Consider the following 27,301-nt stretch of genomic DNA (forward strand, 5'->3'; position numbering starts at 1 on the left):
TTGCAAGCCAAGCTTTTGCTTTGTCTTTGCTTGAAGGGGGGTGTTGAGGATCCTCCTTGTAAGAGGGCCAGGCCTGGGTTGGTTCCAGTCAGGTATTTCAGCCTGACGTTCAGCCTTCAACTTGTTTACTTCCTCAAGAAGTTGTAGGACAAGGGGGTCCTGAGCGGAGTTATGTGTCACTGGAGCTTTCTTTCGTAAATCTCCATCTCCTCTTGGAATTAGGAAGGTTTGATCAAGGGCATGTGATTTTTCCCTGGACTCGCTGTACTGGCTTCCAGGGTATGTTTGTCGGAACACCTCTGAGTCCCCTGTACCCTCATGTCTCTCTGGGACTTGTTGCCCCTTCCCCAAATTGGTGGCCGGCTTGGGCCGTGGCAGGGGACCGAGTCTCTCAGAAATCCTTGGGTCATTAATCTTTGAGCTTATATGGATGGAATTCTCTCGACGTTGCTTCAGGAAATCCCGACAATCGCGAAAGACGGCTTTCGATCCTTCTGCCCCTTCAGTAAAGAGGTGTCTCCCTCCACTTCTCATGGTTCGGGTTGAAGCAACTGGGTTAAGAGAAGCCTCATGTTGATTATCAAGTCGAGGGGTAATCTGTTCCCTATCAGGGATATCTATGTCGAATGCATGTGACCCTCCATGTTGGAGGGCACCCAGTTGATGGTTGACTTCCACGGGGGCAACAAGCTCGCATGTCTGAGCTTGCCTAGCTTCGTGGAGTGTCTCGAAGAGCTTCTCATATTGCTCCTGGAGGACCTCATTCTTCATTGCTATCTTGTTGTTCTGAGCTTCCAACTCATCGACTTTAGCTTGAAGAAGAACTCGTTTTCCTTCCTTCTTTCGTTGTTTCGCACTATGTGCAAGGGGGGTGTCATTCTGTGTGCTGTGGCTTCCTTCGCTTCCCATGTTGGAGAGGGATGCCTGGTCAAAAGAAAGTGTACGAATGATAGAAACCAGCTTGACACAGCTGAAGAGAGTAGGAATAAGTGTCGTTCCCACAGACGGCGCCAAATGTTGATGCACAAAATCAGGGAAGACTTTGGTACAACAGAAAGTGTCAGGTTTTGTGACCTTCGCTTGGTTGCTTGGTTGCTTCAGTCACTAGTGAGGATAAGTACGTAAATGAATAGAGACAGAGAAGCAAACACAGGATGTACGTGGTTCACCCAGATTGGCTACGTCCACGGAGTAGAGGAGTTCTTATTAGTAGTGAAGGGCTTACACAAGTACAAAGGATCAAGCTCTCAATTTAGTGAGTTCTTGTGAATGATTTAACACAAAATGGCATTAGGCAATATTGTGGGGGAATGACCCCTATTTATAGAAAAACTTGTAGCTTTGTCACATTGACATGTGTCATGTTGTGATTGGTTCTTGATGTCGACACGTGCTGCGCTCTGATTGGCTTCTAATCTTGACACGTGTCGAGTAGTGATTGGCCTCCTGGTCGGAGGGGAACTCTTCCTTGACAGTATAGCGTTGGCCGGTGCTCGGTAGTTTCGGGATTGGTCAAGTATGGTACAAACATATATATTTAAGGATCACTCCCCTGGGCGATGTGGGATGTTACATAATGAGTTCCCAAGTCTCACTCATATATTTGGTAAAACATAATTAGAATATAATACCACATAATCTAATAAAACTTGTTTTATTCATAATCGGTTTGGAACTGTTGATTCCCTTTTATTCATAATTGTTAATTTGTTCGACACGTAAGGATGACTAAATTGTAATCGAATGATTTTTTAATAAAGCTGCTCTTTACATGGTGATATAGAGAATAAACAATTTAAATTATGACGTTTGTACATAGAAATGATGTAACATTAGGGAGTAAGGAAGAAAGTCTTTTCAAGGAAGGATGGAAGTATTATCCGTAAACAACCTTTGGTGATTGGCATTGTAGTTTCAGAGAGACGGGTTGCAATGTATCACCGATAGCATAGATATTGTTCTTACCTAATCACTCGTGTAAGCAATAGGTGTGGAACTTTTATGCAAACAGACTTGATTTACTTAGAAGTGGAATCATTTTATATAAATTATGCTTTCTTTTGTGAAATGCGGATATGAGACTTTTAATTGATTCAAAAATAGGTATCAATGCAAAACAAAACAAGTGAAAACAATACTAAAAAAAGGTTAATATTGTCATATTCATAATGAGTTCCCAAGTCTCACTCAAATTATTTGGTAGAACATAATTTGAAACACGAACATAAAATCTAACATATTCTAATAATTCTAGAACATGTTTAATATATTCAGTAAGAATGGAACAGACAGTTCTTGAATCAGGTAAGTAGTCATCTTCAAAGGCACCAACTTATTTGACAAAGTTTGCATATTCAAAGAGGTTACTTGAGAAGGGAACCTAAATCGTACAAGGTAAAGTGACTTCATGCTTGTAATTAGTTATGTGGTCAATCCAATGCTACAAAGATTAAATTTGAACACCAAATTTGTAAACTAAATAGTGTGTCACCAATAAGAATTAGCATGCTTATCAATGTTTAAGTAATAAATCAATCATTCACTTCCATATCATTTACTTTTCAAATTTTAGACTACAAATTTAATCTCCTTAACATTACCCAAAACTTATACCCACCAACTCCCCCATTGTTTTTCTCCTCCCACTCCCACAAAACATGCACACATTACAAAAACACATAAAATAATTCAAAATATTACATGCAAACAAACCACCAACTAAACAACAGTTAAACATCTCTGAAACAACAATAAACAAATCATTTTATTGTAAATTATTTTGTAATTTTATTTGTGGAATGCTAAGAGGGTGATTGGAAGGTCACCCTCAATTTCTTCATCCAACATTGCTTCAAATTTCTGCTTGCTTATTCTACACATTCTTTAAAAATCATTCCCTCTCCAATATTCTCCTCAGAAATTACTTGGTTGAGAGAGAGAGAGAGAGAGAGAGAGAGAGAGACTCAGGTGATCAGTTGCAACACAAATTAATCAACCTCTCTTTCTCTCTCTGTGATCTCTGAAGAAATCCAAGTAAAATTCCCAAAAAATGAAGAACAATACCAACACAAAGCTGATCCTTCTCCATCCTTACATCCAAAAGCAAGGAAACTCCAACCGCCTATGGCTTCTGGCCTTCATGTCATTGTTCACACTCGCCTTCCTCCTCACAATCGTCTACACAAGCGGCTTATACGCGTACTCATCCACCAGCACCACCACGACAACCACAATCCCCGCCGCCACAATAACCGCCACTAACACCGCCGCCCCACAGCTCCCCACCACAGTCATCAACACCCTCCTCCACTACGCATCCAAATCCAACGACACGTTCAAAATGCCGTACGCCGACATCAAGCCCATCTCTGATGCGCTCCGAAAATGCTCCACCCCATGCAACTTCCTCATTTTCGGGCTTACCCACGAAACCTTACTGTGGAAAGCCCTAAACAACAACGGCCGTACCGTGTACATCGACGAGAACCGGTACTACGCCGCCTACATGGAGGAGAAGCACCCCGAAATCGACGCCTACGACGTGCAGTACACGACAAAGGTGAAGGAAACCAAGGAGCTCATCGCCGTGGCAAAAGAGCAAATACGCAACGAGTGCCGTCCGGTGCAGAATCTGCTCTTCTCCGAGTGCAAGCTGGGGATTAACGACCTGCCCAACCACGTGTACGAGGTCGAGTGGGACGTGATCCTGGTGGACGGGCCCCGTGGCGGGTGGCCGGACGCGCCCGGGAGAGTGATGCCGATATTCACGTCGGGGGTGCTGGCGAGGAGCAAGAAGGGCGGGAACGGGAAGACGCACGTGTTTGTGCATGATATTGGCGGGACGGAGGTGAGGGTTGCTGGGAACGAGTTTTTGTGTCGGGAGAATTTGGTGGAGGCGACGGAGACGATGGGGCATTACGTGTTGGAGAGAATGGACGAGAGCAGCTTTCAGTTCTGCGGCAACCGCACGACTTCGTCTTCGTCAGCAGCAAAGAAATCTTCTGCTTCTTCTTCTTCAGCATCGTCTTAATTAGTGATGGTGGGTGTTTAAATTTGGTAGTAATAATCATCATCATGCAAGATTCAGCAAGTGTTATTTGGAATTATGTGGCATACAAAAGAGGTAAGCACTAAGCGTGGGTGAATATTTATGTTGATTTTGGTTTTTTAATTTTTAGAATTTCTTTTTCCTTTTTCCTTTTTTTTCATGGGTGGGGTGTAAAAATAATACTCTTTTTTGGAAATGCAAGCACAAGTGTAATTTTTATTACACTGAAATGAAAATATGAAATTCAGTTTTCGTCCAAGCTATTATTCAACATCTCAATTTGTGCAAGTGGTCATTTATTACAGTGGTGGAAAGAAGTTGAGCTCGTACAGGACGGCATGAGTCTGAATTCCGTTAGTGACTAATCTAACATATAATCTAACAAAATCTATCGTTTGACCCAAAAAAAAATTCTCAATTTGTTATTCTGCACTTCAAAATCAGTATTCGAACTCCGTTAAAAAATTGGGTCAATCAAAGCAGAGTGTGGAAATTATTTTGCTAAAGGAGTGTAGGAGAAAGTGTGGAAGGGTGAATTAACGTTTCTATTTTCATATTTACATCTTAATTTTTTGGATTTGTGTTTGATTAACACTTCTCTCTAGAATGAGTCGTTGTATTAATGTCTTGGTGATGTGAGAGTCCTCACAGTTCTATAAAAGCATCTTGAATGGGAGTTCCTATTTAGGGATTCTCATCACCAATTTTAAGGATTTATTTAGAGACTTTAAGAGAATATTTGGGTCCTCAAAGGAATATGTTTGCAACGGAAGGCCCTTATATGTAATATAATCTCTAAATGTAGGACCTAAAATATTTGGAGTATTATAGCCGTTGATAAAACCCAAAAAGCTATCTTTATCGGTGGTTTCACAACGGTTCAAGAAAAGAAAAAGAAAAAGGAAAGCTACAAGAATGGCTACTAGCATTCACATGGGTGGGTTCAAAATCAAGACAAAAACAAAAAAAGAAGCTATTGTGTAGCATTCACAAGTGAGTAGTGTTTTCTATTCAAAATCAACAGTGGGCCCACTCTTTAAGTTTTTATACATAGCCCTTATATTTGAGGATTTTTTTGAGTTATTCAACGAGTCCCTATATATTTAGATATTTTAAAGACTTGTATTCCGACCCATTAAAAACCTTTTGTCCCTATATTTAAGGACTATACCGGACCTCATTTAGAGTTTGCATTAGAGATGCTCTAACAAACTACCTTGGTGGTATCATCTATTCCTCCTGGTAATGGGGAGTTTGTCTCCCCCATACACAGATGGTCAAAGAAATAGGATCAAACAAACAAATAATTCGTTAAAATTCCAATCCATGTATGCCGTAAGCATAGAGATAATAACATAATTAATTGATTAATGATAGCTCCAACTACATCAGATTTTCAATTGTTTGACATGTTAAGTGAACCAAATTCAAACAACCATGTACCAACCTTATCGGCAAACCGAGCTCAACTGCTCAAGCTTATTACAAAAACAAAAGCGTTTATCGTGCAAGATATTAGAGTAATTGTTGGGGACCTATCATTTATAATTTTGGGATTTGGTTACAGTACATGCACTTTGGTCATTGTTAGATATGGTCATATATATGATCGTTAAATGGTGAATGTATTAAGTAAATGCATGTATCATAATTGACTTCTTTACGTTGATATACATTAGGCTTATTTACGGTAACACCTCCTAAAATTCAAACTCGCTCTCACTTTTTTTCCTGAAACTCATTTTTCTCGCTTAACCCCCAACAAGTGTATATACTAATCTCTTTCACTATGCCCTATTTCCGTTTAGAGCACTTCCAATGTGTAAAGGCTTCCCTTGGCAATAGGCAATTCAATCCCCTCCGGTGAAAAGTAACTACTTTTAATGAACAATAATTGTCTTCTGCATCTCTACTCCTAAACTGAATAGCTATGGCAATAGGCAATAAAATTTAGTATTTTTTAGGGTAAATTACATAGTAGCCCCTCAGGTTTGAGGTCTATTACAACCTCATACAACAACTTTAAAACATTTCACTTTCATACATCAAGTACCATTTTATTTCAAAATAACACCTCCGTTAGATTTTCCATCCACTAGTTTGTTAAATGCTGATGTGGCTGCCACATTTGTGCTGATGTGGCTGCCATGTGGAAAAATAATAATTTTTTATACATTAAAAATATTATAATATTAACCTTATTAAAAAAAAAAAAACCATTAAAAGTCATCATCTTCATCTCCACCCAACTTCATATCCTTCTTTCTCCTTCTCCAGCCCACCATTTCCGTACTGTCTTTCTTCTCTTGGCCTCCCCCCCCCACCCCACCCAAAACCCTAAAAAACCCAGTTGTAGGAGAAAGAGCCCCTCATTCAATCTTCATCTTCCTTCCCCAAACCCAGTCTTACACCGATCCATCAACCACCACCATGCCGGAGTAATCCCGTCCCTCATCTTCCTCGCTGCCCAGACATCAACCTCTGCCCAACCCTCATCTTCCTCGCTTCCGGTGTAATCCTGTTAACCACACCACGTCGTTGGCTGCAACACTTCTCCTCTCCCGCACAAAAATCTCATCTCTCTTTCGCTTATACCAAATTAAGATCCACAAACCAAGATGACCCACTCAACCTTCTATCTCACAAAATTGAAAAATCTCATATGTTTTCTTTTCTTACTTGGGCTTATTGATGTATTTTTGTTGGTTTATTGGGTTATGTAGTTTTGATTACTGGGTTTGGTTTGCATCTGAAAACAAATTAAAATGTGGGCAGAGGTCGAAGAGGCGGAGCTGGTCAAGGGAAGCGGGGGAGTCGAGTAGCTACTAGAGAAGAAGAGAGATGAGAGTGAGGTGGAGACGCCGGAGATGAGAGTGAGGGGTGGGCGGAGGCCAAGAGAAGAGAGGAAGTAAGGAAAGGGTGGGCTGGAGAAGAAGGATATGAAGCTGGGAGGCTCTGGAGGGAGAAGGAAAGATATGAAGTTCGAACCACCCCCTTCCCATCATCTTCAATAGATTTCAACTTTAGCCATCAATTCCTTTTCTGTAATCAACAGCGTGGCATCGAACGCGAACCCATCCAAAAACCCATTTTCCCCACCATCTCTTTCTTAGGCAGATCTGGGATTTCAAAATTTTTTAATTTTGGGTTCGCAATAAAATACCAGTTGGATTTTGGTTATAGGTTCGAACTCAAATACCCAGTTTGAATTCAAATACCCAACTAAATCAATTGGTGCGTGGGGGAGGGACGGATGAGCGGTGAAGGGATTTGGATTTGCTATGGCTCGACAAGAAGGTGTCGAGAAAGGGCGAGCAGCACATCTTGATTTTCAACCTTGGCGGCGGGACTTTTGATGTCGTGCTCTTCTGATAATCGATGAGGTAATTTTCGAGCTGAAGGCCAAAGCTGGAGACACCCATCCTTGGAGTTGTTGCCGGCGATAGGTGGTGGAAGGGTGCAAACGGGCGGGTGAAGGGGGGGTGGGGTTTTCCTTTTTGGGTTTCTGGTTCGTTGGGGGTGGGGAAGGGTTGCTTCCTGGGTTTCTAGTTGGGGGTGCACGGGGATGGGGTTTTTTTTGAGTTTTTTTTTTTTTTTTTTTAGAAGATTCATGTTTTAAAAAAAATAATAAAAAATAATATTATTTTTGCCACGTGGCACACATTTGGCAGCCACGTGGCTCAAATGTGGTAGCCACGTCAGCACTTAACGGATCAATGGATGGAAAATATAACGGAGGTACTATTTTGAAATAAAATAATACGTGAGGTATGAAAGTGAAATGTTTTAAAGATGTTGTATGAGATTGTAATAGACCTCAAACCTGAGGGGCTACTATGTAATTTACCCTATTTTTTATGTTCTAAAATAATAAAAATATTTTTAATTTTGGATAGGATTTTTAACCGATCTCGTCACGTCCCATGTGTCATTATTCGAAAGTACAATTTTTGTAGATAGATTTTGATAAGATTTTTAACCAATTCTGTCGCGACTTCCATATTTAGAATTGTTGAAAATATTGAAATGTGGTGTAAGGTGGGAGAAATGATAAGATATTTATAGAAAATAAAATTATAATTTTTTAAATTTGTTTTGAAATTTTTTTGGATTTTTATTTTTTTTTAATTTTTTATTAACTTAATTAAGCTGAATTGTTGGATTACAAACAAATTTGAAATTCAACCATCCAGATTGTGACACGTGTCCTCGTGAAACATTTCTGTTTTTTTCTTATTTTTTAATTTTTAAAATGAAAAAAATCTGAACCGTTGATCTGGAAATCAAACGGTCCATATTCAACTGCTACTTAGTGGGCTGCAACGCAGGCCCCACCGTCTGAAATCTTGTTGGAATGAGCTGACGCCACTTTGAGAGGGGATTGGATTGCAAATGGAGTGTGTCCACAGAGCAAAAGAGCACAGTGGAAGTGCTCTCAAGTCCGATCGGTTAAACCTTATGATCTGGCACAACTGGCACAAATGGAACCCACTTGCCAATTCCTTCGTCATTGTCTCATCCCTTCCCTTCACGGCTTCACCCACCCCTCCTCCTCCATCACCCACCCGGGATAATGAGACTATGAGAGGAATATATATTAAAATGGTATAGATGGCTATTTTGATTTCTGAATTATCATACATATCTACATTGTATATATATGGTAATATATGTGGTATTATTTGAATGTAACAGTAGAATAAACATGACAATTTTCATCAAAAGATTGACGCATACTTTTACAAAAAACAACCTATTCATTGAGTCATTGCCTGTTTTTCTCTTATGTGTGCAGGCATTGCCTTTTTCTATAACAAGGGGGACCGTTATATGTATCTGTTCTTTTCTATAATATTTAGATTGTTTTACGATTGTTTTACATAATATTTTTTCGAACTACAATGCTAGAAATCTTGTTGTGTAATCGTCCCTTACATATATTTTAGTCTTCTCTATAATCTTTAAGAATATTTTCTTTCATATGCAAACGGTAGTAGATACAAACATTTGTTTTCCTAAGACAAGATAAGTTCATGCGCCACTTTACCTAATTAATCTTGACTTCCTAGCCACATTGCCTCAACCTCAATAAAATATTTTGTCAAATATATTATTGTGTTACAATTATGCTCAAATATAATATTATCGTGCAATATCGCTTGTAAGTTAACACATTGGTCTTATGAAGGATCCACACATGCAAGAAATCAGTAAAATCAACCCAATCGAGTGACATAACTTACATAAGTCATGTGTGTTATTTTTACACACAAGATATAATTCATTACCCTGTTTAGATCTAACCACGCTCAAATTTTTACAGTTAGTAAAAAAATTACTTGGACTTTATAAAGTCTCTAAAAGCTATATGAGATCGACTCCTAGTTTAGTTAGCCGTACAAAAAAATTGTCAGATCTATCCACGTGTACTCCTCCCTCCACCATGGCAGAGTTGATGGTTTCACCATCTGGTGGCAACCCATTTCTCATAAAATCCTACTTTTTTATTTTTTTATTTATTTTATTTTATTTTAAATACCCCTTGTATTTCTTAAATATGAACCACATATGTGATATGCCATTCTAACGTTTACTTTGACTGAATTTATAGAAATGGGATATAGTAAGACATGTCTTACAAAAGGTTGGGTTGCTTCTCATATTGCCAATTGGTTTTATGATGGAATCCTAACTTTGGTGTATTTAATTGGGAATTTGAGAGATTTTTTAATGGATTTTTATGGAGTTTAATTTATTTAGAGATTCCATGTAAAATTTTGATTCAATTCTCTCAAAATTTCATGGGAGAGGTGAGATTTGTGAATGCTTAAAGTACACTATGAAATCTCTCAAATTCTCTCTAATTCTTCATGTAACAACCCGTCCCAAATTTTATGATTTTATAAATTTAAAAGAGTGAATTGATGAAAATGCCCCTGTTGACAACGAATTTTCGGTAAATAAATCTTCACCAATGCATTAAAGTTTTGACGTGTCACGGCATACATGGGATGCGCCACGTGTCACACAATTGTACACATGGCATGTGACTCAACAGATTGGAAGAAATACCCTTGGATCATTAAACAAGTTTTTCTTCTCATTTTTGGGCAATGACAAGGCAAGCACACTTCAATCCATTATGGATGAAAACAAGTTTTTCTTCTCATTTTGGGCAATGACAAGGCAAGCACACTTCAATCCATTATGGATAAAAGCAAGTTTTTCTTCTCATTTTGGGCAATGACAAGGCAAGCACACTTCAATCCATTATGGATGAAAGCAAGTTTTTCTTCTCATTTTGGGCAATGACAAGGTAAGCACATTTCAATCCATTACAGATCAAAACAACTTTTTCTTATTTGGGCAATGACAAAGCAAGCACACTTCAAGTTTAAAATTGTATCAACTGGGAAAATTAGGCCATAAGTTAGACCACTTCAAGTTCAAAATGGTATTAAGTGGGAAATTAGGCCATATGTTAGACCATTTCAATTTCAATATTGCATTAAGTGGGAAAATTAGGTAATGATGCTTAAGTGGGAAAATATTGTGGTGGTGATTCATTCTCAAAACCTATAAATAGGCTTCTCCATCAAGGTATCAAGCGTCCTAAAAAAAAAACACCAATTCACTTCACAGAAATACCTTGAAGCTTTGAAACTCTAAAGCTCTCAAGCAAATCCCGAATGATCAAGAAAGCCCTCTTCATTCTTCGTCAAATCCTCCTTCAAGATCAAGCCCCAATGGCCCTTGAAGAACTTCCACCAATTCAAGATCAAGCATCGACATCCCTTGAAAAAAAGTGTTCATCGTTCATCATCTGTTCATCCTAAGATCAAGCTCCAACGGCCCTTTGGATCAATAACATCAACAAATCCACACATCCGTTCTTCAAGTTCAAGCCCAAAAGCCCTTAAAGATCTGTTCATCCTCAAACCTTCAAGATCAAGCCCAAAAGCCCTTGAATGAACTTCCCTCAACCTTCAAGATCGCCCCGAGGGCTCTTAAAGAAATTTCCAACAGTTCATCCAAGATCAAGCCTCGACGACCCTTGGATCAACAAAACATCGACAAATCAACACCTTACGGAGATCGAATCAGATGATCAAGTTATAAAGAGATTGTAACCCTACAAATCCATTAACACTAAAAAAATTTTTTGTACACGTTGTTCTTCTATCTCTACTTCAACCATGTGACAGGCAGCGATAGTGCACTGTTGGAAGAAGTCATTCGGGAAGTGCTCGTGCAAGAAGACGAGAATGAGTGGCTCTTGCTCCATAAGTTCCCCAACGTATGTTGGCTTAGCAGCTCTTACGTTTCCTTTAAGTTTTCTATTGTTACATCAGCGGTGTTTTCTCCCTTGCTCTATGTTTGGCCGTGTGGCTTGTCGTCTTGGTTTCCTTGTCTTTTTGTAGGTCAACAACTTCCACCCTTCTTCACCGTCTATAGGTACATCTTGGTTGTTTGCCCGCAGTGATGGTTGTGCAGAATGTGTCATGTAGCTTGAGCATGGACGGGAATGGTCAGGTGTCACTTGGAGAGGCACGGGATCAAAGGATCTAAATGCAATCGTAGTAGTATGCGTTACGGCCGTGTCTTCAAGGTCGAGCTCGATTTGCCATTGTTGTGCTAGCTTCATGATGAGTTCTTTGAGGATGAAGCACTTGCCAATAGGATGGCTTACGATACGATGGTACTTGCAGTACCTAGGATCGTTTACACGATTTATCTCTTCGGGACGCTTGCATTCGAGTAGCTCGATCACCTTCTTTTCTAGTAAATCGTCTAACATTGCAGCCATGTCAGAGTCAAGAAAAGGGTACGTTTTCTGCTCTAGTTCTTTCAAGGTGTTTTTGTAACTGTCTTGGGTACGAGCAGGCTTACCTCTATTTATTTCATTTGCTTTGTTCTTGAAGGAGATCTTGATGGGCATGGATGAGGTCTTGATAGGGGTAATGTTGACGGTAAAAGCTTCTTTGGCAGGTTTCTTCCCAATCTTGTCTACATTAGGGGCGAACACCTTATCCTTCTTGAAGTCGGTGATTAGCTCATTATTCCTGTGATTGACTTTCATGTGTTGATGTGCCTCCAGTTGGTTGGCGAGTGCGGCGATTTGCAAGTCTTTCTTCTCCACAGTCCGTGTGAGCTTTGCGATCATTTCATTCATTTGAGCTAGCTGCTCCTCAATTGAAGTCGCTCATGTGGTCATGACTTGCATGGCTAAGCTGCTGCTTGAGTCAGCGTCGGAGAGTATGGACTCGGAGTACTTTTTTGAACTTTCTTCCCTTGGTGCCCTTAGCGAGGCCAGGGTGATCACAGGCTCATGCCTCGAGTTCTCTTATTCCCTCGGCAAAGTTAATGTAGAGGTGGAAGCTGCGGCAGAGAGATCTCTTGCCTTGCTTCGGGTTGTGATGCCCGAAGTGTCACCACTTACGGCGAGGATGTTTTTGTTCTTCGTGTTGGTTACGAGAACCGCTTGAACCTTCCTTGATGCCATTTGATTTTCGAAGGTGTGCTTTGATTTCCTTGAATAGAGAAATAGATGAGAGGTAGAGATTATCCCACCGGGCGTGCCAAATTTGTGAACACGGAAATTCCTGAAACAAGAACAACGTGTACAAAGAAAGATTTTGGTGTTAATGGATTTGTAGGGTTACAATCTCTTTATAACTTGATCCTCTGATTCAATCTCCGTAAGGTGTTGATTTGTCGATGTTTTGTTGATCCAAGGGCCGTCGAGGCTTGATCTTGGATGAACTGTTGGAAGTTTCTTCAAGAGCCCTCGGGGCTTGATCTTGAAGGTTGAGGGACTTCAAAGGTTTTTGTGCTTAATCTTGAAAGTTTGAGGATGAACAGATCTTCAAGGGTTTTTGGGCTTGATCTTGAAGAACGAATGTGTTGATGTTGTTGATCCAAAGGGTCATTGGGGCTTGATCATAGGATGAACGGATGATGAATGATGAACAATTTTTCCAAGGGCCGTCGAGGCTTGATCTTGAATTGGTGGAAGTTCTTCAAGGGTCGTTAGGGCTTGATCTTGAGGAGGATTTGACAAAGAACGAAGAGGGCTTTCTTGATCCTTCGGGATTTGCTTGAGAGCTTTAGAGTTTCAAAGCTTTAAGGTGTTTGTGTGATGTGAATTGGTGTTTTTTTTAGGATGCTTGATACCTTGATGGAGAAGCCTATTTATAGGCTTTGAGAATGAATCACCACCACAAAATTTTCCCACTTAAGCACCATTACCTAATTTTCTCACTTAATGCAATATTGAAATTGAAGTGGTCTAACATATGGCCTAATTTCCCACTTAATACCATTTTAAACTTGAAGTGGTCTAACTTATGGCCTAATTTTCCCACTTGATACAATTTTAAACTTGAAGTGTGCTTGCTTTGTCATTGCCCAAATGAGAAAAACTTGTTTTGATCCGTAATGGATTGAAATGTGCTTACCTTGTCATTACCCAAAATGAGAAGAAAAACTTGTTTTCATCCATAATGGATTGAAGTGTGCTTGCCTTGTCATTGCCCAAAAATGAGAAGAAAAACTTGTTTGATGATCCAAGGGTATTTCTTCCAATTTGTTGAGTCACATGCCATGTGTACAATTGTGTGACATGTGGCACATCCCATGTATGCCGTGACACGTCAAAACTTTAATGTGTTGGTGAAGATTTATTTACCGAAATTTCGTTGTCTACACCCACATTGAGGATGGCTATACAAGAAGGCCTGACTGATGAAGAGAATACAAAGTTGCATCTTTAGGAGTTGAAAGCGCTGGATGAAAGAAGGCTTGAAGCTCAGTAGCATTTTGAGTGTTATCAAGCATGACTCCCTAAGGCCTTCAACAAGAAAGTTCGCCATCGTTCTTTTCAAGTGGGAGATCTCGTCCTTGCATTGCTTAGGCCTACCATCATGATACACAAGACAAGAAGCAAATTCACCTCGAAGTGGGATGGACCTTACGTAGTATAAGAGGTCTACACAAATGGTGTTTACAAGATCATGGAAGAAGATGGCTTAAGGATCGGCCCCATAAACGGCAAGTTCTTGAATTGGTAATATGCCTGAGAAGAAGCCATGCTCCTAGCCCGCAAGAGCATAAACTGCGTAAGGCACAAAAAAAAAAAAAGCATTTGAACTACGTTATGACTTGATCTCTTCTTTGGAGGGGTACGTAGACAACTCGAACGTTCAATTTTCGAGTTCAATCACATCAAAATAAAAAATAAGGGTTTTATTAAATACTTGACTAATGAAAGTCAATCTTATTACAATTTCTTTATACAAAAAAAAAAAAAAACAAGAGGGATTTTTCACAAAGGTTGATCAGGTGGCGCCTCATCATTCGACGAAACTCCAGGAAGAAGAAGCGCCGGAGGTTGATTGTTTGGAGCCTCAACACTTGGTAAAACTCCAAAGGACGAAGGTAATAGGTGCCTCTGGAGTAAAGCTATAAACATCTAATGGTCACTCTGAATCCGACTTTTGGATTCCTGCAGCTATCAAGTTTTCTCTTGATGCTCGTCGAGTAACTATTGGCAAGCATGTGCAACTCTTTGTTTTCACGTTTAAGCCCTCTAATCTCTTGCTTAAGACTCACCACCTCAGTCATCAGTGACTCAACTTGACGAGTTCGAGCAAGAAGGCGTTGGCCCATATTCGATACAGAGCTCGCACACTAATCACTGAAAGCCAAAAAGTCTTGAACAACCAGCTCATCAGACCGCTTGGAAATGATCATATTGTCCTTGGGGGTGAAAAGATTTCTAGTTACCACTGTAGCGGTTATGTCATTCTTCATCACAGAGTCCCTAACTGTAAGAGGACTGGTGGGGGATAAGAATGATGGGTGCCATATGTTGTCTGGAGAAGACATATCAACATCCTCCCAACATTCAAATCAAAACAATGATCAGATGGGCAAGCCATTTGCAAAAATGATGAAGGAAGAAGAGGTCGGGTAAATCAAATTCTCAGAAATATAAAAAGAGGGAAATTCCTTCAGACAGCAACTCTCTAAATGTGTTTTTGAACATGATTAATGCCTCTATAAAAAAAAAAGAGGCAACATGGCCTGTTTAGAAATCAAAGAGGAAACAAGGTCACTTGTTCAGAGATCGAAGTGGCACTGCTATCCGAATTTCAAAAGACCGGCTTTTCTGGATTTGTCAACACCTTTCACACGGAACCTCAGCTTTCCAGAAATCACGCGCAACTTTGTCAAGGATTTCTGACAAAGTTGAAGACGCATGAATCTTACTGTTTAAATTATCCAACGGTTGTCGACAAGAGTAAATGAATAGTACCACTATTGGATGTTGGGAAATTCCTATATATGTCAATCTTTATCCTCCATAGCAAGGCAGACCTGCAAAAATGCACAACCCTTCCTCACCTCCGAGAATACACTCCAAGCAAAACCTCTCAAAATACTCAGTTTTCTTCTTCTCCGGGAATACCTCTGCAAACAAATAACACCAAAGCAAAAGTATCTCATATCATGCTTTTTCCCTATCTTTTCCTTTACCCTTGCTCTTACCTGCAAGACAAGGAGAAAGAAAGTAATAAGTCAGAACCTGAAATCATACTTCCGATCTGGAACTGATTGCCAGGAACCTTTGCCTGGTTGCTTACCTTGCATTGCTCTCAAGTACTCATTGTCACTGAGAAGTAATGTTCTGAATGAGCGTTTAAATGCAAAGGTTGCATTCTACTCCTACATCAGGGACAAATACTGCAAGAGATTGAAGCATAATGATCAATGATGAGCTAGAACATATCACTATAGCACAACGCCCTTCCCTGCAGAACCACATAATCCAGATGGATGAGTCTAAGTCAAATCCAAGCTTGGCATTATTGTTCTAATCAAAAGGCTCAAAAAGTTTCAATAGCCTTTCGCTGGCACCGTCATCAAAGAGTAAAGCCTCGCCGTGCAACGCTGTCAAATAGCCACAATTTCTTCTAAAGCAAGAGTATATCATATCATGCTTCCTCCCTGTCATTTTCATTGTCCTTGTTCTTACTTGCAGGACAAGGAGAAAAAGAGCAATCGGTCGGAACTTGAAGTTAAACTTCCAATTAAGAACCGACTGCCTAAAACCATTCCCTGATTGCTTACCTAGCATCGCTCTATCGGAGAAATAAACAAGGTAGCAGAAGATACCACATTTGCCTGAAGAATAGATAAGGCAAGTGAAAATGTTACATTGAAGCATGTGGAGACAAGCACAACAAAAGCCGATTCATCCGCTACTTCTTCAAAAGTAAAAGTATCTCATATCATCAGGGTTGCAAGTACTCTAGATTTGGTGGACTTGTTTTGACCCTTAAATTCTTGAGTCGACTTGCTAAGGCATTGTGAACTGCACGTACCAATTCACCACCCTTGAATCAAATCCTTCAAGATCAAGCCACCAAAGGCCCTTGAAGAAATCACAAGTCCGATTCAAGATCAAGTGTCCACCACCCTTAAATCAAATTCAGTTCAAGACTAAGTCTGTGGAAAGTAAATTCAGACCCTTAGAGGAAACTAGAAAACCCTCCAGCCCAGTTCAAGATTAAGCATGTGGAAAATCAACAATTGGAGGAAACTAGAAAATCTTCCAGGCGAATTCAAGATTAAGCCCTGAAAGCCCTTGAAGAAACTTCCAACCCAATTCAAGATCAAGCCTTGACGGCCCTTGGATCGACATCTACATTAAGGGACTTCAAAATGTATCTTCTACATGTGACAAGCACATGTATATGACGTGCCTTGAAGTGGGGGCATTTGTAGACAACGAATTTTCGGTAAATAAATCTTCACCAACGCATTAAAGTTTTGATATGTCACGGCATACATGGGATGCGCTACTTGTCACACAATTGTACACATGGCATGTGACTCAACAAATTGGAAGAAATACCCTTGGAGGATTATACAAGTTTTTCTTCTCATTTTTGGGCAATGATAAGGCAATCACACTTCAATCCATTATGGATGAAAACAAGTTTTTCTTCTCATTTTGGGCAATGACAAGGCAAGCACACTTCAATCCTTGCCAAGCACACTTCAATCCATTATGGATGAAAACAAGTTTTTCTTCTCATTTTAGGCAATGACAAGGTAAGCACATTTCAATCCATTACGGATTAAAACAACTTTTTCTCATTTGGGCAATGACAAAGTAAACACACTTCAAGTTTAAAATTGTATCAAGTGGAAAAATTAGGCCATAAGTTAGACCACTTCGAGTTTAAAATGGTATTAAGTGGGAAATTAGGTCATATGTTAGACCACTTCAATTTCAATATTGCATTAAGTGGGCAAATTAGGTAATGGTGCTTAAGTGGGAAAATTTTGTGGTGGTGATTCATTCTCAAAGCCTATAAATAGGCTTCTCCATCAAGGTATCAAGCATCCTTAAAAAAAACACCAATTCACATCACACAAACACCTTGAAGCTTTGAAACTCTAAAGCTCTCAAGCAAATCCCGAAGAATCAAGAAAATCCTCTTCGTTCTTCGTCAAATTCTCCTTCAAGATCAAGCCCCAACGGCTCTTGAAGAACTTCCACCAATTCAAGATTAAGCCTCGACAGCCCTTGAAAAAAAATGTTTATCATTCATCTTCCGTTCATCCTATGATCAAGCCCTAACGGCCCTTTGGATCAACAACATCAACAAATCCACACATCCGTTCTTCAAGATCAAGCTCAAAAGCCCTTGAAGATATGTTCATCCTCAAACCTTCAAGATCAAGCCCAAATGACCTTGAAGAAACTTCCCTCAACCTTCAAGATCAAGCCCCGAAGGCTCTTGAAGAAACTTCCAACAGTTCATCCAAGATCAAGCCTCGACGGCCCTTAGATCAATAAAACATCCACAAATAAACACCTTACGGAGATCGAATCAGAGGATCAAGTTATAAAGAGATTGCAACCCTACAAATCCATTAACACCAAAATCTTTCTTTGTACACGTTGTTCTTGTTTCAGGAATTTCCGTGTTCACAACCTCTAAAGGTGAGAATGTTGACTTTCGTTAACTGTTGTGTAGCAAGACAGCTAAGGAGTAAGGAGTAAGATTATACCATCGTGGTCTCTCGCCGTGGTCGGACTTGGTCGAAAAAAGGTCTGAAACTTGCAGACTCCGCTGGAATTTGGGAAATAGTTTCCCCGAGCTATTTTCTATCATAAAACTAGTTCAAAACACATAAGCACTTAGAATAGAACCACAAAGACAAAAGTATAAGATTTAGAGTATTCCTGAGGCTTACCATGGCCGTGAACGGCAGAGGTTCGTCGGGAAAATCATGGTCTCGCTGGGAAAATATGGAAGTTGAGTTATGGGGTTCAAGTTCATAACCTTAGTTCTAGTTATGGGCTGGAACGTTGATAACCTTCATCGATGTAAAGAGATTTGGTGGTGGCTTGAAGGTTTGGCTCACCGAAGATGACGGGTGGTGGTGGTTCGACGTGGTTGTATCCTCTCGGTGCTTGCTGAGGAAGAAGGGAGGAAAATAGTTGAAAGTTTGAGAGATGTGAGGTGTTAAAAAATGAGAGGTCTAAGAGAATAGGGGGACACAAGATAGTTGGAGTAGGGATTCCACGTGGGTGAGTTCCCACCAGACAGAAAAGAAGAAAGAAAAATCTCCCCTGAAAATATTAAAATAATCATGGCATATCTAGAATAGTGAATTTACTAAAATGTCATCGGTAATCGATGTTTCGTAAAATCTTCATCGTATCACTGAATTAGGTTTCGCTTCCCACGCGTTTGTATCGTTAAGTATTGCAAGGATGAGCTAAAAGAATGGGTCATACGTCTCACTACACGATAGTCAACAAAAGTCAACATTCTCGCCATTAGGGGTATTTTCGTCAATTCACTCTTTTAAAATTTATAAAATCGTAAAATTTGGGACGGGTTGTTACACTTCAACTCTTTCAAATTCTTTAAAATCAAATTCTATTGAATACTCCTAGAATGTTATAAACATCTTTAAAATCTTAATTGAATACACCCATATTTCTAAATATTTTAATAAATTATTTTAAAATCCTGATTTAATACATATTGAATTTCAGAGAATCACTTAAAATTTTGATTGAATACCCCTAAATTCATTAGAAGAATTAAAATCCATCAAAATCTCAATTAAATACACCCTCCGTAGTATACTTTTGAGGGGTTAAGTGAGAGCGAGCTTGAGTTTTATAAATAGGGTATAGTAAGACATGTAGTAAACTTTTGAGGGGTTAAGTGATAGCGAGCTTGAGTTGAATGGGGTACGACCTTAAATAAGCCTATACATTAATTATATATTACAATATGGTGACTTTTTTTATTTTACAAACGATAGTGTTAATATGTTAAATTATTAGTTGTTAGGGAGAAGGGAGATCAATGAAAAAGAAACCTACACACCAGAGTGTATCCCTTCAAAATGTGGAACTTTCACGCTGGAAAAAGAAAGGCACCGCAGCACTAATGGGAAGTTTGTATTGTGGTGAAGAATATATACACTTGGTAAGATTGTGATTGGTACAATTCTCATATTGAATAAAAAGTGCGAAAGGTCATATGAAATTAAATATTAGTAAATATCATATGATTTAGTAACAAATTTTTACGCATGCTCGAAATACAAATAGTGCATATAATATGAGTGGACTACAAAGTTGATATATCCCACTTGTAAAATGCATTACTTACTATTTGGGGAAAAAAAAAACAAGAACAAGACCGAGCAAAACAAGCCAAATATGGCAAAAACCGAAACAAGCAAAGGCCAGAGGGAAACGGGACAAACCGCTTACTATCTGTTTCCAATCAATCCAACAATTAAAAACGATTCTTAAACATTTTTCTCAGCTCGTGTTCAAGTACTGAAGCTGCTGCGAGAGTCTACCATCCTCCGTCGTTCGTCACCGCCATGGCCACCGACTTCAAGTCAATACCCATCATCGGTAAATAGTTTAAAAACCAAATCAAATAGTACCCAAAAACCCAGAGATTGAATTTTTCATTGATTTTTGTATTTAATTTTGGATCTTACTGCAGATATTGCTCCTCTTTTGGCCAAATCCGATGATCCAAAAATGGGCCAGGACCCGGATGTCGCTCAAGTTGTCAGACAATTGGATCGAGCTTGTAAAGAAGCTGGCTTTTTCTATGTGGTACTTTGAATGAAATTCTCTCGAATTTAGTTTAAACCCATGAAAGATATGCCATTTATTTTCATGGGTTTTGAGTTTTATGGGGTTGGTGGTTTTTGTAATTTGGCAGAAAGGACATGGTATTCCCAAGACTCTGCTGAAACAAGTCAAGAATCTGACACGCAAGTTTTTTGAGCTTCCATACGAAGAAAAACTCAACATCAAAATGTCTGCTGATAGCGGATTCAGGTATATATAATTATATATATGCATCTTTGTGAATGAGGATTAATTTTATGATATATGATGATTAGTGTATGTGTGATTTGTATTAAGAGAAGGCTTGATTTCCATGCAGAGGATATCAGAGAATTGGAGAGAATATTACCAAAGGTGTACCTGACATGCATGAAGCTATTGATGTATGTCTTGATTTTACAAATGCTTTTCAGTCAAACGTTGCCAGAAGTAATTAAGCTATTTAAAAGCGCTTTTACCCATTGTAAAAGTAATGCGAATATGCTTTTGTATACTTTTCTTTTTTTGCCTTACTGATTACCATTTTGTTTCACCTGTAATAGTGCTATAAAGAATTGAAACCAGGGATGTATGGAGATCTTGGAAAACCAATGGAAGGACCTAACCAATGGTAGGCACAAATTAAGGCCTTCCCTGCTAAGTATACTATTACAGATTTTCTTATGAATACTGCATTCGAGTTTGGTATTTCAAGTAAATTTTGTATCTTTATCTTGACTACGAAAAGATTGTCAATGTAAATATGAAAAATAGAGCTGATCTAACATTGTATATGAAATTGTATGCGCACCTTAGTTGAATTAGTGTAGCAGAGCTTTTGCACAAGTCTAGCCCTAGTAAGGACTGCTGTTCAAATTTAAGGAGAAAAGTTCTGCGTAGTGATTGGAGGCGTGGAACACCCCATTGTCCTGATCACCATTGAACGAAATTCATTTATGTTTTGTAATCGCAATGCTGCTCTTGACTCATTCAACAGTACACAAAATTGATACCGTTTTGGAAATTGAATTGCGACTACATGTCTATCCTTCTGTTGGCTTATTCTGGAATTAGTGTTCGGTCTAGATACTCCATGTTTATCCCTTTCGAGCTTACTATAGACTTAGACTTCACAACTGATTCTTGTATAGTGTTACTGAAGTTGTTCATTTCGACTTATGATCCTTTGTGCAGGCCAGATAATCCCCCAGAATTTAAGGTACTAATGGAGGAATATATCAGCCTTTGCACATGTATGTTTTCCATGGATAACAAACTTTTTCCCTTTTTTCCACGCTTTTTATCTTTCCATATTCTCCTGGTTACAAGCTTTTGTTTCTCGTTCCTTTCAGGCCTTTCAAAAAAGATCATGCGTGGAATTGCTTTAGCACTGGGTGGATCACCATATGAATTTGAAGGTGATAGAGCTGGAGATGCATTTTGGGTGATGCGTCTTATTGGTTACCCAGCTGCACGCTCTCCAAATGCCTCGGACATTCCAAAAAATGACGTCGGATGGTAATGCTCTAGTGCTGCTTAAGATGCTTGCCCTGTCCTTTATATCTAAGTTATATGTTATTGATGTCCTTTCCTCTCTTTTCTACCAATTGCGTCCTTCTGATCATGTCTGGCGGGCAAACAATTGCAGTGGAGCTCACACTGATTATGGTAAATTTTGTTTGCCTTTAGCAAGTAGTGGCCTAGGAAAATAAAAAAATCCCAGTCTTCTAAATTGTTGCATTACAGGTTTATTGACATTGGTTAATCAGGATGACGATATAACTGCACTTCAGGTAAGATTATTCCCTTCCTAGTGTTATATGTTGTTAGCATCCTGCTGCTCCAGTTTCCATACAAGTTGAGTTGAATGACTTGTTGAAGGTGAGAAACCATTCCGGTGAGTGGATATCAGCTCCTCCTGTTCCTGGGACATTTGTCTGCAATATCGGAGACATGCTAAAGGTATTACTAATCTGTGTATTCATTGTTCCTAACATTTGTACCGACTCCTGGATTAAGTACTAAGTCATTCTCTCCCTGGAATGAGTGCAGATTTACTCGAATGGTTTATACGATTCCACTTTGCATCAAGTTATCAACACCGCTCCAAAATACCGGGTCTGTGTAGCGTATTTCTATGAGGTATGAGATTAGCTGGTTCATTTATTCGCTCGTTCTTTCTTCTTGTATTGCGTTCCCCACACGTTATTTCAGCTTCTGTTCTCTTTGTTATTGTTCATATTTTGGTGCTAACCTCCTCTGTACATGCTTTTTCGTGTGTTAACAGACAAATTTTGATACAGCAGTGGAGCCTTTGGATTTTTGTGTGGATAAGACAGGTGGATCTAAGAAATTCGAAAGAGCTGTTTATGGAGAACATTTGGTTAACAAGGTCCAAACAAACTTCGGTTAATAGTCGAAATATTAGTGTATGAAGCACTTAGCATCTATTGTATATAGTGAACGAATCCTGTTAATTTGGTGAAACTACTTTTTGAATTGGTTCACATCGAATGCTAATGACCAACCCCCTACCCCCAAGATTGGGGGTTTGTAATTGGAAATCGATTGAATTCCAACAAAATTTTTAGGACGTGTTTGGTACTTTACTTGAATTCGATTTTTTAAAACTTATAAATATTTTTCAAGTTTCAGGCTTTTCGTTAAAATGAACAGTACCAGGTGCTTTTCGTTAAAGTTCCTTTTAAAAATTTGTTTGATAAAATTATTTTAAAAAACTAAACTTAAGAGACTAAAAAAAATTTTATTCTCTAAAAACACTAAACGTGAGTTTTTTTTAGCTCTCATTTTTCTTCTCTCTCTCCTCTCTTTCCTCCATTCGGCCTTCTTCATTCTCTCTCTTCTTTCCCCTCTCTAACTCCTCTCTTTTCTCCTTCGATCATCATTTTCTTTCTCTCTCCTCCTTCTATCTCCTTTAATCCTCTTTCTTCCTTCTTTCTCTCCAATCCTCTATTTTTTTTCCTCCTTCTGTTTTCCTCTTTATCCCTCTCATGCAATTCCTTTTTTGATTTCTTTGTCCAGTTTAAGTTTTAAGATTTAAAAATAATTTTAAATTTTATACTAAATAAATTTTTTAGTCTTAAAAGAAAATTGTTTTAAAAAAATATTATTAAAATATGATGAAATTTTTTTAATAGGATCCCAAACAGGTTTAATACAGCTAAATGAACATGAACAAGTCCTCATTCGGGTACCGAAACACGAAGCAATCTGAAAATATTAGTCACAGAACGGGATATTTTTCTCCTTTTTTTAGTGGACGTAGACTGAGATGCTGTATCAGCAATCACACAAGAATGCAATATACTATGGAGGTGCATCTTATAATCCAACGTTACAACATTCTAACCTAATAATCTCAAACAAAATGATGACGAAAACCTAACGGAAAGTTCGATTCCTGATTCCGCCATGGCTGAGATTTTCCTATATCGGGAACAGCACCTCGTTCAGCTAGTATCCCAAAATTCATACAGACAACCGATTTGCAGAAACAGTTTCAGCATTGGTATCTTTTAGATGAAGTGGAACGCCTACGCCCAACTCTCTCAGCCGGTCTACTATATCGTAAAGAAATCCAAAAGTGAGTATGTTTTGTGCATTGAGGTCTTCTCTAATGTGTGGATGAATTCTGAACCATTCTCCCAACATACTATGCACATGAGCGCGAATCATCCGCCAAGGCACAGGGTATTGTTCACAGAGCTTCAAATACTTCACCAGAAGATCTGCCTGGTCCAACTTCCCATCTTTCCTGCTTTCTTCATTCTCAGCTGCCCATTTAGCAGTTCAAAACCCAGCAAAGAGAGCCGGATTCTCAAGAAGAGACTCTGCGGAAAGCACCCCATCAGCACTAGTCGCCTCCAAACAGTCACGAACATCATCCATGTGCCTGATGTTACCATTGGCAAGGACAGGGATTCTGAGAGCATTCTTGACGGCCCTGATGGCTTCCCAGTTGGCCTAGACTTTCTTCTGGTCTTTCTCATCTCTGGTCCGGCCATGGATAGCTAAAAGTGAGCATCCGGCATCCTCTAGCATCCTAGCGTACTTGATCGTATCCTCCAAATTTGGAAAGATGCGGACTTTGCACGACACAGGCACATTCAGGTTTTGAACCAAGTTCTCTACTAGAGATTTTATAAGAGGAAGGTTATCCATCAGAAAAGCTCCGTAATTCCCCCGCCTCGCAATACGCTGAGGACACCTGCACGAAAATTCACCCTAACTCAAACAACTTGAGGCTTTTAATCCCTAAATTCCACATTAACTCAAAAGGATATTCGAGAATTCGAATTAGTTGCTTGCGCGGTAAGTTTCTAATGCTAGTTTAACATTTTTTGTTTAATACTTTGCCAACAAGTAAACAAGAATTCACTCCAACACTTGAACATTTCTCCATTGTTAATCACCCACTAACAGTCTAACACTATATTAAAAACACAACACCCCTAATCATAATTTCATTCATAAATTACGTAACAAACATTATCTGAGATTGGATGAGCAATTACCCCAAATTAATGTCGACATAATCACAATGAGTCTCCACTCTCTTTGCAGTGTCCAACAGAACTTCAGGATCATTAGCACAAAATTGAACAAATAATGGACGGTCCTCTTCCAATACTCTCAAAATTTAATCCACCAATTAACAAAAAATTACTACATTAATCGCCAAATTCAATTAATTTTACCTTGCAAGTGGTAAATTCTTGCTCCCGGTACTTCTCACTCTTTGTGAAAATGAGCGGCGTCGGCCCCGTACTTGCCGCAGAGCATCCGAAACGGGAGCTCCGAGTTGTCCACCATCGGGCCCCGTACTTGGGGCAACAATCAGTTTGGGCCGCCCCAATTTCGACCACTGATCCCATGCTCGCTCGATACGCTACTCACCAGTTAAGCAGCGCAACGGCGGCGTATAGGAGAAAGTTTGTTGCTCTTGTTGTTGTTGGTGGTGGTCGGAGCAGAGGGCGTCGTCGAGGTCTTGCAATGGGTCCAAAGGGAGAGTTCGGGTTCGGATTTGGGATTCTGTGGCGGTGAGGGGTTTTAGGGTTTTGGGAAGGAGGTGGTGCATATTGGGGATTTTAAATCTCATGGGCGGACAATGGGATGGAGAAAGAGAAGCAAACCATCGCCACCTTTTGGATTGGAGGTTGTGGGACTGTTTCTGCATATACAGCTGCATGTTGTTGCACGGCCTACTTAGCTTCAGGATTAAGCTGATTTTTTTTTTAACAAATGATATTATCTACGTTGAAGAGATAGCGGACTTAGCCTCACAATAGGCTAACAATAATGTGGTTCAAATTCACATATGGCCAGAATCGAAACTTAAAAATTCTCACATACAAATGAAGTAGAATACCACTTGACCGTTGTATTTAGTGACAGGATTAAGTTGAATTAACTTAGCATGGTTTAAATAATACAAAAATAACGGAACATTTGTTACAGTGTCGAAATAAAATTATTTTTAGATGTTATAAATAGGAAAAATTTAAAGAGATAACCTTTGCTAAGGACAAGAATGAAGCGGGTGCGAAATATCATACTATTTAGTTTCGTAGCTCTAACACAAAAGGATTGTAGATAAAGGAGGAGGGGAGGGATACTGATATTATGGCTTTCGGTAATTTTCTCTTTCAATTGTTGTGTGTTGATCACTCATGGAGTGATCTATTTATAAAGCCACATTTGTAAGTTTACAGTGAATGGAAAGTCACACCCATGACAAATCCAACAACATCCGTGATTTTTCTCTTTTGAAAATGTACCACACAACAAACTCCCTACTATTCCCATGTGGGCATTCAATCATTCTTACAATTATTACAACACTCCCCCTTGGATGCCCACATATCAACATCAGTTGCCTCGTTAAAACCTTGCTTGGAAAAACCCAATGGGAAAAAAACCATAGCAGAGGAAAAAGAGTACAACTTTACCTGGATTGTTGATATAGTGTTAAGCATGCTTTATGTTACCTCGTTAAAACCTTGATAGGAAAAACCCAGTGGGAAAAATCTTAATCGAAGGAAAAAGAGTACAACATGCATGTATCATAGATGCTCCCCCTGAATTGTATCTCCATTTGATTCCGCATTCTTCAAATTTAGCTGATTGGTAAGTCGACGTAATCTGATTCCCTGCACTAGCTTCTGAAACGTGCACTTTGGTAGAGACTTGGTGAATAGGTTTGCCAGATTTTCATTGGAACGGATTTGTCTGACTTTAATAACTTTAGCCTTCTCAAGCTCATGTGCACTGAAAAAATTTGGAGATATGTGTTTAGTCTTATTGCCCTTGATGAATCTTTCCTTCATTTGGGCAATAATGACACACCCCAACTTGAATCAGGGCATGCTGGCCGTCACGTAAGGGTGACGTAACCATGTGCACAGTGCAGAAGCAATAGAGATATAAGGAATTACGAATAAACAAAAACCAAATCAACTAGAGTACTAGATGAGATAAGGTGTAAGTGCGAGATTAAATGTGAAATACTAGATGAGGGTCCAAATCAACTAGAGTACTAGATGAGATAGGGTCCAAAAGGTTAGGAAGAAAATAATTAAACTCAATTGTTTAATCCTTAGCTTATTTACACAACCCACAACTCAACTCTCAAGGGTAGAATTGACATTGCACGCCATCAAGAAAAATATCTCGGGACGGGCTGTGACAACCTACCCCCTTAAGAAAATTTTGTCCTCTAAACTTGAATAATAATTACAATCCACTAATAATCATAAAATAACCTTGGATACATCTCTTTCATACGCTCATCCGTCTCCCAGGTGGCTTCCACCACCAAATGATTTCTTCACAAAACCTTCACTAGGCGCACTATCTTATTTCTCAGAACCTTATCCTTCCAATCCAACATAGTCACTGGCTCCTCATCATAAGTCAAATCTGAATTAATTTCCAGAGGTTGATGAGGTATCACATGAGAAGGATCTGAGACATAATGACAAAGCATAAAGACATGAAAAACATCGTGCACTTTGGATAACTCTGGAGGTAACTCAAGCCTGTAAGCAACCTCACCGACTCGC

At 39.2% G+C, this 27,301-nt stretch overlaps 2 protein-coding genes across 3 annotated transcripts; both read left to right on the top strand.

The window, feature by feature from the left end:
* Window positions 1-2,878: 2,878 nt before the first annotated feature.
* Window positions 2,879-4,307, top strand: LOC126583099 (protein IRX15-LIKE-like). Its single transcript, XM_050247401.1, has one exon. The coding sequence runs from the start codon at window positions 3,050-3,052 to the stop codon at window positions 4,028-4,030; it is 981 nt and encodes a 326-aa protein (XP_050103358.1). The 5' UTR covers window positions 2,879-3,049; the 3' UTR covers window positions 4,031-4,307.
* A 15,447-nt stretch (window positions 4,308-19,754) lies between these two features.
* LOC126613943 (probable 2-oxoglutarate-dependent dioxygenase At3g50210) lies at window positions 19,755-22,812 on the top strand. 2 transcript variants are annotated; one of them, XM_050281554.1, is made up of 12 exons: window positions 19,757-20,012; window positions 20,107-20,222; window positions 20,332-20,450; window positions 20,560-20,623; window positions 20,783-20,850; window positions 21,414-21,472; window positions 21,572-21,737; window positions 21,868-21,887; window positions 21,966-22,012; window positions 22,101-22,181; window positions 22,272-22,361; window positions 22,507-22,812. In XM_050281554.1, exons 1-12 carry the CDS (start codon window positions 19,979-19,981, stop codon window positions 22,630-22,632), a joined length of 990 nt encoding a protein of 329 aa, XP_050137511.1. In that variant the 5' UTR covers window positions 19,757-19,978; the 3' UTR covers window positions 22,633-22,812. The 2 variants fall into 2 exon arrangements, with proteins under 2 accessions (XP_050137510.1, XP_050137511.1); XM_050281553.1 differs by having other exon boundaries at window positions 19,755-20,012; window positions 21,414-21,737.
* Window positions 22,813-27,301: the final 4,489 nt, after the last annotated feature.

This window comes from Malus sylvestris, chromosome 2 (assembly GCF_916048215.2).
Source record: "Malus sylvestris chromosome 2, drMalSylv7.2, whole genome shotgun sequence".
Lineage (NCBI taxonomy): Eukaryota > Viridiplantae > Streptophyta > Magnoliopsida > Rosales > Rosaceae > Malus > Malus sylvestris.

Excerpts from the sequence above, each read along its gene's own strand:
- LOC126613943 (XM_050281553.1), top strand. The coding sequence starts at position 19,979 with ATGGCCACCGACTTCAAGTCAATACCCATCATCG. Across the intron at positions 20,624-20,782 it reads ACATGCATGAAGCTATTGAT|TGCTATAAAGAATTGAAACC; the intron begins GTATGTCTTGAT and ends CACCTGTAATAG. Across the intron at positions 22,182-22,271 it reads ATATCGGAGACATGCTAAAG|ATTTACTCGAATGGTTTATA; the intron begins GTATTACTAATC and ends GAATGAGTGCAG.
- LOC126583099 (XM_050247401.1), top strand. The coding sequence starts at position 3,050 with ATGAAGAACAATACCAACACAAAGCTGATCCTTCTCCATCCTTACATC.